This window comes from Calonectris borealis, chromosome 1 (assembly GCF_964195595.1).
Source record: "Calonectris borealis chromosome 1, bCalBor7.hap1.2, whole genome shotgun sequence".
Classification (NCBI taxonomy): Eukaryota; Metazoa; Chordata; class Aves; order Procellariiformes; family Procellariidae; genus Calonectris; species Calonectris borealis.
This window is the reverse complement of record NC_134312.1, coordinates 13,590,068-13,605,338: the sequence shown is the minus strand read 5'-3', so window position 1 is coordinate 13,605,338 and position 15,271 is coordinate 13,590,068. Positions and strand designations below refer to the sequence as shown.

The following is a 15,271-nucleotide window of genomic DNA, read 5'->3' as shown; positions in this document are numbered from 1 at the left end:
GGCCTTGTAAATTAAGTGCCTCAGTGGTTGCTTGTTGAGTAAAATACAATGTATGGTTTGATCAAAGTTGTCGTCTTGCCAGTTTCAAGTCTCAGAATAGGTATGGTAGATGGCTGTGCATATGCACATTCAAACTCCCCTCCTGATTCAAAGTTTGTTATTGAATGTTGATTTTTTTCATAAATAAATGAAATCATAGTAACTGTTAAAAGAGATTTGAACCTTCCTAGGGTTTATTACCTACCATTTTTTCAGAGTTGCTAAACAGAGCCTTTATTATTAGTTTATTATAAACACTTGAATTGTTGAAATCAGTAATTTTATATTTAAAGACTGGAATCTCTTTGCCTCTAAAAGCATAACTTACTTTAAAATGAAATTGATAGTTCAGGAGCTTAATATGCCTTGGAATCTATTAGGCATTGTTTTTGATTTTTAACTTGTATAAGAAACTTACAGTGACCTTTTTAAGGAGATCTGATAATATTCAGTTACTTTGTTTAGATGTCTGTGGCCCTTATTTCAATAACCACCTTACAACAAGGTGGTTAAATATATCGTAGCATCATATAGCATCACTTCCTTTCTGCAACTTTGCTTCTGTAGCTTGGTAAGAGTCTCTGTCATCTGAAGGACTACTTCAGCATATCGCTAAATTGTTCATTTTTTATTTGTTGAAAGTCATCATCCTAAAATAAAAAGTTCGCAGCTTTTCAATATATTTTTCCTTTGATTTGCTGTTGTTATGCAACAAAAAAGAAAAACTACCCTTTGCCTGGTCTAGGATATCAAAGATAGGTCATTTGAGAGAATGAAAGGTGACGTTTCAAAATTGCTAGAAGGCCAAAAGAGAGCTAATTTGTACTGTTAACTAAACTTTCTCAGAAACAGTGACTTAAAAGAGTTTGGATCACAGAAGTTGTTGAAATGATCAATATACTGTTCTTCTACAGCAATGAAGAGTTTAATAATTTTTCAAATATTTCAAGGCAGGAAAGGATTGATTTTCAGCACTCAAGGTGCTCATGAAGTACTCAATTATACTAAAATCTTTTAAAAGAAATTGCACTTTTGCAGAATTATGTTTTAGCATTTCAGTCTATTCAATTACTTTTGGGGATGCTAAGCCTTGTAAGATCCGCATACAAGTATAAAAACCTTCTGGAAATGAATTGACAAACCTCAGGCAATTATTGAAGGAGGAAAACAAAATTATGCAAACCTACATATGTGGTGTTTTTTCTTGCCTAAGATGTAGATTACACTAAACTTCAAAGTTGGTGCTATGATAGTGTCAAATGTATTGTGTTATATCATGAAACATTGTATTTTCCTATGGTATTGAGCCAGTTTTTGTTCTTAAAAAGGAAGCAAAAATTTTGCTTGCTTGCAGAAATGTCATTGTTGTTCTATCATATGGCTGCTGAGTAATCACTTCATTTTATTATTAAATATTTCCAAATGAATTCCTTTAAATTCTGAATAAGTGGTGATACTTGTATTTTATTTAAATCAGATAAACTTGTACTTGAAAATGGAGAAAAAGCCTAATAAGAAGGAGGAACTGACACTAGTGAACAATGTTTTAAAACTTGCTACTAAGTTATTGAAGGTAAGAATTAAAATAGTATTACCATATTATATATAACTAAGAAGCAGAGTAGATTGCTTAATGAGTCAGTCGCTGCAGGCAGTACAGTATGCTTTGGTTTAAATCTGCTCTCTAACTCTTTCACTGCGATGCTGCTTGTTCATACACTACAGTCTGTTGCTATCATTGTGGATTACAAATTATTATTATATACAATAAGTTTTATTCTTTAACAGTATATGAGCGGTGTGAGAGAAGGTACTTCAGGATGGACAGGATGATGAAATAAATGATGTAATTTTTTTGACTGTTTTGAGTGTCGATATCTGTTTCTAGTAATAAGCTGCTGGAAGATTTGTATTCTTCCACAAAAATAATTCCTCTTAAAAACTGTCGATGGTTAGCATTTCAGATTAAAACTGGATTATACTTGATGTCTTCTGTACTTACTGTCATAGAAGAATCCTTTTGGAAGGCAGAGAGAAATTGTTACATAGGTCCATTTATAAGTGAATTAAAGATACGGATTTCATTTAATGTAATTCAAATATTTAAGTCAGCTGTGCCCTTGAACTATTTGGCAATTTTTTTTTTCATGGAATTTTGCTGATTAGTGGAAGAGTTTTTAGCTTATGCAATATTATCCTGTTTGCCAGCTAACTGTATTTGGTGGCTAGAAGATATTTCTTCATGGTGAGAGAACATGAATGTTTTTATTACTTCCCATTTCTAGAATTCTGCAGAAGAAAAATCATCTTACTTTCACTTACCTGGAGCTAGAGCATGGACATGCTTAGGGCTTTTTTAAAGTCGTTATTATTAACAAAGCAGTGGTTGAGGTTCTCAGGAAGACACATTTGATCCTAAATTGCCTCTGCTGAGTTCTTGTGTTCTTTCAAACTCACAAATCTGTCATAATTTGGGAAGCAAGCTGTTTTGTTCTTCCACTTGTCTGGGAGCTTAATTCTTGCTCCAGAAATGTTTCATTCTCCTTCAGACTGAACATTTCCCTAATCCAAAACTTACTTTAGGGTTACCTGAATGCCAAATAACAGTGATAAATTTAACACTTGACAAATTTTTTTTTGTTTTAGGTTTGGCTTTTATGAACAAATAAGATCAATTAGATCTAGTATTCCTTATGTGTTTTTACACTAAAATTAACAGTATATAACTTGTAATTGACTAACGTGGGCTTTCAAAGAGGAATCCAGTCCTGACACTACAAAAAACAAATTCATGACTTGCCTCCCCACCTCCCTTGGCATGGTGTTTCAGTGCTTAATCACTTCTGCTGTTGTGCAAACTATTTTTAAATTAAATTTGTCTAGCTTCAGCTTTCAGTATTCAGATCTTGTTATACATTCTGCTGTTATGGTAAAGTTCTTAAAGAGATGCTGCCGATTTGTTATTCTTGGGTTCAGAGGTAAGGTAACAACAGTATTTTGGTTTCTCCTTCAGGGAATCGTTGTCTTCATTTAGTCCAAGATAGAGTGGTCATGTAGAACAGTTCCCCAGGAATGACTGGCAAATGTAAAAGTATTTTCCTCCCCCTCAGATAAACTTCCTTCAATCCACACACCCCTCCCACCATGTTTGAGTATAGCACAACTGATAATGATTCCATGTGCGGAGATCCCCATCAGTAGAGAGAATGGCTGGATTATCATACAGTAAAGCTAGAAAATATAAACGACCAAAGCAGTGATAGGTTTTATACTTTATATAATCCACTCTTATATTTTAAAACTTTTTTTCTTTCTTTATTTGACCTGTTTCTAGGCCAGAAAAGTTTGGGTGACTTTATTCACACACCAATAATTGAAAATTGGTGAAATAGCCTCTTTGTTCAAGTTTTGTTGCAGATTAAATTTAGCCAATTTTTTGATCCTTCCAATTAAAAAAAAAAGTAAAATATTGGCAGTTAAATGGTTATTAGTATTTTTTTCCTTTATCTTCCTTTTCTGGCTATGTTAATCATTAATTATTCCCAAAATTAATGGAAAAGGAGGGGAATTGCATTATGAAAGACGTTTTTGTTAATTTTTCATAGTAGTGAGGTAACCTTCTGTCACTGTGGAAAATCTTTCTTTTCTTGTTTTTTGTTGTTCCGCTGTCTGTCAGCTCTTTTAACACTGAAGGTGATTTCCGGAAAATTATAAGGAATTCTAAAATGATGGCACCTTGGTGCCAGGAAAACTAGCGCTCTATTTTCCTGGCTCTGTGAGCAAATTGGTAGATGCTCTAGATGGGTAGCCTCCAATTTTTTGAAGGGTTATTTAGACACTAGCAGTCAACAGTCAGTTAATGTGATGGCTATTTTCTTGCACCTTGTTTTTTATATGCAGAAGAATAGGAGAATGTTTTACTCCACTGTGACTTGAAGACTTCCTGAACTATCTAATATTGCTCAATACACACGTGAACAAAAACCCTTTTGTGTAATTTTTTGCTTTTTAATGGTGTCATTGTTTTGCATTACTAGGAACTGGACAGTCCTTTTAGGTTATATGGACTTACAATGAATCCACTGCTTTATAATATCACCCAAGTTGTCATCCTGTCAGCTGTTTCTGGTGTCATCAGTGACTTGCTTGGATTTAATCTAAAGGTATCTGCTTGATAAGCATCGTTTTTTTCACCATGGCGTTCAGAATGTTACGATAGATGGATCATACATTGTAGCCTAATGAATTCTTAACTGTATTAACTGGAAGATTTATTGTTTGAAAATGGTTATGAAATTTAAGCAATATCAGAAGAGTAGTAATGTATTTGTCAAAGCAGCCCTTTTGACAGTTTTTTGCATTTTTGTGGCTTGCTTTTTGTGGCCTTCATTTAGGACACATAATTACCAAGAATTCTTAGACACAAATACAGGGACATTTGCACACATAAGTACAAGACTTTATTTAATTTTTCTTCATATCCCAGATTTGATTTCTCTCTTGAATTCCTCACTGTTGACTTTGTAGCTCTTTAAGGGATGCAGAAAGATGCAAGCTATCCTTGTCTTGCACTGCAGTAAAGTATTACAGTAGATACAGTATTACTGTGACCAGTCTTGCAGTGTCATTTTGTCATGGCTGAAGGACTATCTTGTAAGGTCCTACTCTCTGGCCCCCTCTGAACTACAAACTCTGGAAACTATTTCAAAATTCAGGTTATGAGGCACATTAGTTTCCACAAGGTTGTAGCACAAACCCCTTAAATTGGCCACTGAGTTTGCTTACGTCTACCCATTTTTTTCCTGTTAGGAGTAAATGAATGTAAAATTTATTTTGTGTATCATGGAATATGCAGCAAATGCAATAAGAAAAAAAGACGTGGTGGTATTCTGGTAAACAGAAAACTGAGATGAGAAATAATGTTGATTTATTGCTCTAACTTTTCCAGCTCTGGAAGATCAAATCTTGACAATATATAAAGAAGATGAGATAACACAGTGTTATAGAAAAGCTCATTGATTGACAAAACTGCCTCAAAGCAGCCACTGAATCTGTATTTCAGATGCTACAACCTCTTCAAGGATGTCGTTTGGAAAATTGAAGTGTTTACATCTGTCTGTCTTGTGCAATCTTTGTATTTATTTCATCTTCTCACTGTTTTATGCTCATTTTAGTTGACATTTATATTTTATTTTCAAACTTATTTGTGTTTAGTTTTGGAAAGGGTCAGATTTGGGAAGGGTCAAAAACTGTGCGTCTGAGAACTTGAAGTCCTGGAAATTGATTACACTAAATTACTATGTCTGTGTTAAAGCTGAAGCCGACACTGAACATTTTTAGTTACAGTAATGCTATATGGAAGTCATTTGATTTTTTTATAGCATGGTAAAATTGCTTAGAATATTTCATTTGCACCAATCATTTATGAGGACAACATAACATCAATAGATGTTTGGTTGCAATAGAAAAGCGAGACACATACAAAAAATAAAGTACTGACAATACAGTATTACAGGTAGCAGAAATATTTTATATTACTATTAGAGGCAAGTGGGAATTTTTAATATTTTGAGTAATTCCAGGATCTAAACTCATATAGGCTGCAGTTTAAATATCCTGGGATATTGATAAGGTATTATATAACAAGTCAACAAGTGCTCTTTGATAACACTTTTATTAGAGCAATAATTGTAAATGGTTACCATGTTGTATGATATTTTGATAAAATTAAATATTGTATTTATTTGAAATACTGGGCTGTTCTGCGCAGCTCTGACTGTGCATGCTCAATATGTGCACTTTTTATTGTTACTTTTAATGAGAAACTTTATATATATACATACAAATGTATATTAATTGGAATATATTATGGTGAACTATGGAGCAGTATATATTATATGTTGAAGTTGAATATTTAAACACGCGAAAGATTTACTGGTGAAAGGAATGCTATGACTGAGCATAAGATAGATAAATGCTCTCCTTTTGTACACTATAGTATATGCCATTCATACCACATTGAAGTTTAAGAACAGCTAAACACAGAAAACAAATTCCTCTGGTGAGCAGCAGAACTCATGAAGCCTGGTATTCGGCAGACTTGTGTCTTCGGATAACCTCCTTTCCTGCCATTCCTCCCCAGCAGGGGTTGTTCCCTAGCGCTTTCCTGGCTGGGGTTTCCCACCTCTCCCTCTGCCTTCTACCCCTGCCTCCCTCATGGACCAGTCATACTGACTCGTGGTTCTTCAGTGTGACAAAAATAGATGTTCACCCGTGTAGAATTAAGTTACCTGGAACAAACTTTCCGTCTACATATTATTTTGGGAGGATTAATATCACCAGGCGCAGGAATTCTTACATTTTATGTTTCTAAAATAGTGGCTTCGTGCTGAGAAATGACAAGTAATTAGGTGACAAGAGTCTGGACATTGCACTATGTTTGCTAATCTTCAGAATCTTGAAAGATTTGAAATAATGTATCTTAAACTTATGTGGTATAAAAATATTTTTATATATAAAGCAACACAAACAAGCATTTTGTATTTTATTTGCCTCTGTACTAATGTTTAATACTGACCAAAGTGCATTCTGGTTTTTGAAAGAATGTATTACTGGAGCTTTAAGAACATACTATATTTAGTTTCTCATGTGAAAACTTCAGCTGCATCTGATCTGTTTCTTCTTTCTCTGTTGTTTGATGTTGGGATTGTTTTTAAAAATTAAGTACATTTTATACACAGTTTTTTCCAAATTATGGTACAGACCTACACAGAACTTAATTTTGCACAAAATATATTTTAAGGAAAAAAAGTACAGCAGGAGTTCTATGGGTGATAAAAGATAAGGCTATTGCTTTTTACAGCCTGTCACTATTACAAAACCATTCTTTACTCTGGAGTGGAATTATTTTTAGAAATGGTGAATATGCGGCTTTCATTACCTTTAAAAAAAAAAGGGAGGGAGGGAGAACATTGTGGTTTCGGTTGAAGGTGAAATTAGTTTAACCATGTATACCTCAGCAACTAGCACTGTGCTGGATTGTTGCACTAACAAATGGCGGCTTGGGGAGAGTAAAAGATTTGTGAAATGAAATTTAAAAACCTTTGTTTGCTACCATTAGGTATATTCATTATGTTAAACATGGGAGAGGTTTATTCTCCATCCCTCAATATGGAAAGTCCAGTATGAGAATAGAGGCAAGTAGAAATATGGCAGATCTTGCGTGTTAACTGTTATTTTTTGCCACGTGTTTTGTAACTGAAAGTGTGATCAGGCTTGGAATAAAGCTTTCTATGGTTGATGGTAAAAAAGAAAAAAAACCAATGCGGTGAGCTATATCTTCTAGTAATATCCAGCATATTTCTGAGTCTGCCTGTTTTGATTTAAATCCATATATTCTATTTAAATTAAAGCATATTTGGGAGAGAAATGCTGCACATGAAATGCAAATGATGGTTGTCAAAATTGCACTTTATTGCAAGAACACAAACTTTCAGACACTTTAGTTATGCAAAGTAGTTTAATTTTATTAGGACTATTGGACATGCAGCTGCCAAATAAGTGTTTCTATTTGAAAAATATTGAAACAGAATTCAGTCTTATTTCACCAGGATTTAAGGGATTAATTTCCATCACCATTTTGACTGTTTCGTTATGTCACAAGATACACTTCCATGTAAAAATCAAAATATAAGCAAACTAAAGTACTTACTGAAATCAAAGTGAAATGTTTCAATAACATGTTATGGAATATTTGGACAGAATTAATGTGTGATAACTTATGTATTTTATCTATTTGTTTACTGATTAGTGAAATATTTTCTAACAGAAAACTGTTCTATTAACAGCTCTCAAACACCCATTTTTATTAGCTTAATTTTGGCTTTTCCAAATCTTGGTCTTTGGACTTCAAACATGTTCTGCTAGTGGTATCCCCGTGACCACTGACTACTGGGAAGTAGGTTACACTCCACATTTGTGTTCATTTGCTCACTTTCTAAACTTACTCCAAACGTAGGCTATTTACAATTTAAAATTTCTTTTGACGGTCATGAAAGACACTACATACGTTGAGAAATTAACATTTTCTGAGACACATTCTTTTTAACATCCCTCTCTAGGTGACGCCTTAGTGTGCCAGAATTCTTAGATGTTGCCAGAAAATGTTATGCATAGTGCAAGTTTCCTTAGTCCAGACCCCATCTATGTCTTCCAAAATAGTTACGGAGCTGAAGATGATAGGATCTGACCGGCACATCGTTGCTTACTGTGTTGCTTCAGATCATGTCCCATTTTTATCAATCCTGACCTTCTTAAAACTGTCCCATCCAATAGAAAATCCTACACGGAGTCTAAGCAGCTGTCAGTGTTCAGGCACAAATTCAGCATATGCTGAGTATGTCCTCTGTCTTACACTGGTTGTTATGATTGGGGAATCCTGGCACCTCCTAAAGAGAGAGTTGTGTTTCCACAGCTCATAGCATGGAGCTAAATTTACGTGTATCCTCCCAAGTGCCACATTTGGAATCTCAAGGGATACAAGAATTTTCAGGAAACCACAGAAGTGAGTTTAAGAGGTTTTATCTGTGTGCCACTTGCTTAATATACAATTGCAAACCTATTTGTAAACCTACTGTCTGTGGTAGGCTCCAGTGAGCCACCCAGTGTGTAGATAAAATGTATTGCAAAAAGAAAAAAATAATTTTACAACCCTTTTCTTGTAAAGTTACAGTTTTACCTCAGCCTGGTATATGCCAGAATAGAACAGCATAAGTTAAAACAAAGTACAGACATGCAGAAAGACACTTTAATAGTTTGATTAGTCCTTCATGTTATCTTCTATGGGACCTTTAAAACCCTTTGGTAGATATCAGATTTAGTGACTTCCAAAAGCTGCTCTGGATTGCGAGCACATTTCATTGCGGGTAATGCTTAAGAATATTACTGGTTCAGGTTTCCAAGATCCATCTTTGGCATCCAGCAGCATACAGTAGAGAGATTTATTTCTCTGTTTGCTACAGATGGTGATAGTGGGCTGCTGCTGCTGTCTTTACTGGATACTTCAAACCCAAAGGCATGCAACCTGTCTGTTGGAGGGAAAAGGCTGTGGTACTGCTGGTTTACCCACTGCTGCATCCTTAGGTAGACTTTTGTTACCAGTTTCTCTGTAGTGAATTTGCTGCAACGTAAGAGAGAACTTTGGAGGAGGAGGAGAGCATGATTCTTTTTTCTTAGTCCATAGAGCAATCTCGTTTTTATTGCATGACTGCACAAAATATATCTGCGTTAGTACAGGAGTTGGGAAGCAAACCTTTTAGTCATAAATAGCAACTGCCAAACTGTGTGGGGAAAGCAGTCTTCTTCCAATGTCATTACTTGCAAGGTAGCAGAGGAAATCATCTTGAGAAGGTGCCCATGTTGTTTGTTTTGGTTTTTTTTTAAAAAAAAAAAACAACAAAACCACAACAGTCTTCACTTGTACTGTGGCTTTCTTCTCAAATGCTGCTTTCTTACCTTGTAAGTCTTTGGAAAACTAATCAGTCCTTGCTGGGCTGTTAGGATCCTGCTTTGCTGACACTTTCTTTTCCTGAAAATCACCATCTTCTTGTCATCTGTGATGGATGGAGCCTGGAGATGTCCTTTGAAGTTCCTGTATGAGGTGTGTTCAGCCAGGGAGTGATTTTGGCAATTCTGCTGGGTCTTGGGGAGTGTCTGGCCCGGGAGTCAGAAAGACTGCTGCAAAACGTCTGGAAGATATCTGTACTGCCAATATTCATGACTTGGCTGATAGAGGCGTTTGTGGTGATACCTGTCGGCTCTGCTCGTTTTATCTGCTCATTTTGCCTATTGCCTTGCTAATTGAGCAGATAGACCCCGCAACCAAACAATTCTCCTGGGAAGGGAGAAAATCCAAAGCTGCCGTGGGCAGTTTGTGATAAGGATAACTCAGGAAAGGAAGGGACTCTGATTCCTCTGATACCTGGACCTACTGCACCCTGACCCACTTCTGGTGACAATCCTACTGTCAGAGTTGGATATCTGCATTATTAAATATAAACCGTGAGCCCAGCATTGCCTGGGGCTTGGCTGAGAGAGGTTTCCTCCTTATTGCCTCAAGCAGTCAGTCACTGCTAACCTCGAATCTGGCATGTGGTGCATGTTCTCTAGACATACAGGCAGCCTTGAGAAGGGCGGCCTTGTGAAGCCCCCTCTAGTAGGGACTCCAAGATCTTCCCCATAATGTGCTTCTAGTTCCCTTGATTAGGATTGAGACAGAACTTGCAGTGGATGGCAATGGACAGTTCAGTGATAACAAGAAAACTACAGAAATCACCGAGGAGGCTGCAGCTGTGAGTCTGATCCCTTGTCACTTGGTCTTGCTGTGGATGATCATCTTGCAGGCTGAAGCCTGTTGTTGACCCGTGGCTGTAGATACTGTGGCTTACCCAAGTCATCTTGGGGAGGCTAAATCACGTGGAGAGATCAGTGCTAAACGTAGAAGATCCCCATGTCCCACAGCCAGTCTGAAAGCTGGTCAGCTACTGCCACCAGGTGTCTGTCCTCTTCAGTCATTTTGGTCCTCATGAATACTGTACCCCATGGACTTAAATAGGTATGGCCAAATACATTAGTCTTGAAGATGCTGTAGACTATTGCTTAGTATCGGATGTTTGGTATTGCGGATGTTCCATGTGAAGGAACACTTGTCAACTGCCTTCTGGCTGTATCAGTAGTTGGATCTGCTTCTCCAGCCCGAGGCCAGCCCCTTGCAGAGAGCTCTGCTTGGGACCGGTGGTGGAGCACACTGCTCCCACCTTGCCAGCTCTTCTGCACTTCAGCTGATGTTAGGCAGATGGGGCTTTCTGGCAACTAGGTGTCAGAAGGTCTTGCTTTAGTGCTGTCATACCAAAGATGCAATGGAGTTTTATCTAGACAGGTATGTAAGACCACGGATTTTAATTGTATATTAATGTAAAAGCTCAGGCCAGAATCTAAGTCCCATCTTGGTTTCACCAGGGAAAGTTTGCAGTGTGGCAATAGGAATAAATGGGAAAGGGCAAAGAAAACCATTTGGTTGATGCCGGCTGCATTAACCGTCAGGTTGCCAGTATGAGCTCGTCATTGGAGAACTGCCCACTGTTGCCTTTGGTACACGTCCTTATGGAATGTCTTAATTATGCAAGTGTAAAATATCCATATAGAGTTAGTTTAGATTAAATGTTGGAGAGTCAATATGTAACCTCAACATGTTAAAAATAACTCTCCCAAAGTGTTATTATGAAATAATATAAAATGAATTTTAAAAAATTATCTTTTTACCTTTTCCTTCCCTATTCTTTTCCACTCTTTAATCATTTTACAGTTGAGCTGACACTTGCCATCTTTAAACAGAATTTCAGAAATCTGCAATTGCTGCAGGTTGGGTTCATGATAAAGTCAATTCTCTGGGCCGTGAACAATGCCATGTCTCCTGCTATCAGTAACGGGATTCTCTGGAGAGAGAAATCAAGAGAGATTTTCTTTTCCTTTCTAGCTCTTGAGAGATGAAGCTACAACCTTCAGTATGGACACAAGCATCTGCGATAAAATAAACAGCACTGATTGCTGGTCAGGTTCAATTTTTCCAGTACAAGTTTATATAAGTTTATTATCTGAAGTAGGAAATAAGGTCATGCCGCAGAAAGATTTTTCCTTTTTACTTTCTTTTTTTCCTATGTTTGATTAATGAATTCAAGCAAAGAAAGCACATGCAGTTTAGGGACAAGCTTCCAAAATTATTTCATTTGTTACTCATTTAATTTCATTTATTACTTCAGTCTTTATGTTTAAAAATGACAGTACTTTATGTTTAGGCACACTTGTTCTTAAACACCCACCCACCCCACTTATTGCTTCTAGCCCTTACTTACAAACAGCTCCTGCCCCTTGAGCATCGTCTTATTGGTAATGAAATTTATCGGGGATTAGTTGGCTGCCTCCTGACAATATCACGATCCAAGCCTGAGTCTCTAGACATGTGGTTGTAAATTAAATTAAATCTTTTGCTTTTGCTTTATCTCATGCATGTGAATGGATGGAAAGTAAATGACTTAGCTAATTGAAAAATGCAGTTGAACAAATGGAACCTCAGTGGTGGATGGCACTAAAACGGTGAGTTTTGGTGAAATAGTTGTTTTACTTTGGCATATCAAGGAGTACTCTAATATTTCATTAAACCATCTCTACAAGAGTGCTGATTGGGATCAAAGACAACTAAACCAGCCTAGGGATAAGGGTTTGACCCTAATGAAAGGTCACTCTCCGACAGCTCTGCACGCCCCGCTCGCCATACCTGTGGCCGTGGTCATACACTTTGCATAGGGTTCAGTGACCTGAGCTTCAGATGTCTAAAAGTCAGACGCTGAGTTGACCCAAGGCTTCCTTGCAGTCACTAGAAACACGCATTGACCTTCAGAGGGGGACTCGTTCAGTTGATCTTTGACGCCAATTTTAGTGATCCTCTGGGGTATTTCCCTCTTGAGTGTAAAAGGAAAATAATATAGATAATACAGAATCAGATGTGAAACTTTTAGCCACCTAAATTAGAGCAGATTCATCCTACTTTGCTGTTTTGTCCCACAGTGAAGCCTTCAGTGTTTGCAGCTGTGTAATTAGTTCAGCTGCCACTGGAAAGGAAGACCTTTTTTCTTTTCTTTTTTTAATTTTATTGGTTTGCTCTTAGAAAACAAGATTTCCAAATGTGAATTCCATAATCCTGCGCCAGCGCTCAGAAAGTCTCCCCCAGCTGCGGAGCTCCAGCTGGTGACCTGCCCACGGCTGCCCGGCTCCCTGCCCCGCAGCCTGGGGACAGCACAGCGCGGGCAGGGCACAGCACCGAAAACAGTCACAGCCGGCACCAGAACAACAGGCAGGGGCACCTGGAGAGATCTGTTCCTTTGTTACTAAAAGGAGTAACTTGAAGGCTGGATAAGATCAGCTCTAAACTTGACCTGCTCGTGGGGAAATGCTGCTCCTGTTGTTTGCAGGGAGTTGCAGGGGTAGCGCTGCTTTCATTCTTCGCCTGATAGGTTGAAAATCCCTTACGGCAACGCTGCTGCCAGATGTAAAGATGTGATGCCATCGAGCTCTGAAACCCATCCAGAAAGACGGAGCCCTCCCTGCTTGGCAAAGCTCCTCTGCGCAGAGCAGACACTGCGATGTGCGTCCCGCCGGCAGCTGGAATCAAGGATACCCTGTGCTTAAAAGGAGTAGAGGTGACAGAGACAAAGCTTTCCATATGTCTCCTACGTTATCTTCAGGCTGTAGTTTTGCAGCTGAGCCAAAGATACTCCTAACAGGCCTCCGCTGGCTGGCCAAACGATGTTTGCAGGGCAGATAAAGATAGTACAAAAAATCTCCAGCTTGCAGAGGGGGAACCACTGACATTTTACCCCGTGCTCCAGCGAGGCGTCCTGGTTCCAGACTTTTGTAAACCCATGCCATGAAGTTAGACTGCTTCTAAGTGTATTTGGTAAGTTATTTATTCATCTCGCCTATGTGGGTGGCAGAAATAACTACGATGACAACTGGAGGCTGACACTGAGCCCTGTTTCCATTGCAGGCTGTGGCCCTGGCACATCGGCTGTTACTGTGCAGGCAAACGCAGCAGGAAGAGCAAAGTACAATATTTAACCTGCATTTCTCCCCTCTCCTTTGTTCATCGCCTTTTAAAGTAATAGCTCTTGATAGCAGATAACCAGATAGCAGATAACTGAATATAATGGGGTGAACCTATCCCCAGTCTTACGAATGTGAATGTTACCGTGGGACAAGGTCTCTGGTCGTCTTTCGACTTCTGTGCTGCCGAGGGACCTGACTGTTCGCAGCTCTCGCTAGTTGGTGCTACGACTTGTTTTCACCGCTCGTGAAGCTGGCCTAAGCAATTCCTTCCTCTCCTGAGTGCAGCTGCACGTTTTTTGCTGCCATGCTGTTTGCCACTCCAGCCCAGTTGTGGTTTTTTTTTAACACGATTTATTTCTGTGGTGTTTATGCCATGAGCGTTGGTGCTGATCCAGCTGCACAAGCAATGCACTGCGGGAAGGGGGTGGAAACTTGAAGCTGGCTTTTTGGCTGCAGAAAGCGTATTGTGTAGCTACACACAATAGTGATCACTGGCATCAACCTTGGGATAAATAGAAGCCATTGAAGCTATTGAAGCGGGATTAATTCCCATTGTGAATAGAGTGGAATTAATACAGTGAATGCAAATAGTGTAGACGGCCAACAATTTTGGCCTTGAGGTGACATAACGCCGCCGTTAGAGACCACCATTATTTCCTATTCTTTGCCACGCACATGGGCACATTGTGCATTTCAATTGCACCACAAATCCTGGCTTTCTAGATAAAAATAAAAAATTAGAAATTCAAAGTACACAAAAGAATAATTGTGAAATAATTGTTACAAGTTGGAGGAAGCAACAGATGTTTCGCTTGTTTCACTTGTTGCTGGAACTCTCTGAAGGAGAACTAATTTTCCAGGCATATCGAGTACATGCTAATCAGAAACATTTTTCTCTATGTAGCAGCATAATGGTATTCCTTAAAATACTCTTTGTGTTAGCTTAATAGTGCACAGCCAAAGGATGCACTACTGGGACTAGCGTAGCAGGTTTTGCCACTACCTTTATATTTTGTTTCTTTCAAATTCTCTTAACCGGGCCGGTAACCTTTCTTGAAATAAAAGGCAAAATAGATTATTAATGCTTGAAAATAACATTAAAAAAACCCCAAGGACCTGATTGTAAAAAAAAAAAAAATTAAAAATCTAGTTTCACTGAAGATAAGGTTGATGCCTTGTTGAAGTTACTACTGGTAATGCAGATTTAACACCTGGAACTCACAGGTGGGGAATATACTGAGAACGACAATGCTCTTTTCTCCAGATCTGATCTTTTGAACCAGCTCCTTCTAACAACAGCTGTGACTTCTACTCATCAAGATACCAGCCCGGCCCTACAGAACTAATAACTGTCATTGCAGTACAGGAAAATGATGTAGATTAGATAGTTTGGATAGTGGTTGTGGTATCAAAGACTAAAAATTTCTACTGACCTTAGATGCAGGCAGACTGGAGGGGATCCAAAGGAGGGCCAAAAGATGATCAAACCACTATCCGAACCTACCCTGTGAGGAAAGACTGAAGGAGTTAGGTGCCTTCTCCCTGGAGAAGAGAAGGCTCAGGAGGACCTCAT

General features: G+C 38.3%; 1 protein-coding gene across 2 annotated transcripts in view; it reads left to right on the top strand.

Moving 5' to 3' along the window:
• Positions 1 to 8,719, top strand: part of PHTF2 (putative homeodomain transcription factor 2) — a 72,199-nt gene extending 63,480 nt beyond the window's left edge. For both annotated transcript variants that reach the window (XM_075144595.1, XM_075144594.1), the window contains 3 exons: positions 1,517 to 1,612; positions 4,077 to 4,202; positions 4,988 to 8,719. In XM_075144595.1, the coding sequence (XP_075000696.1) occupies positions 1,517 to 1,612; positions 4,077 to 4,202; positions 4,988 to 5,008 (243 nt within the window). In that variant the 3' untranslated portion in view covers positions 5,009 to 8,719. The remainder of the gene's footprint in view (positions 1 to 1,516; positions 1,613 to 4,076; positions 4,203 to 4,987) is intronic.
• The last annotated feature ends 6,552 nt before the right edge of the window (positions 8,720 to 15,271 follow it).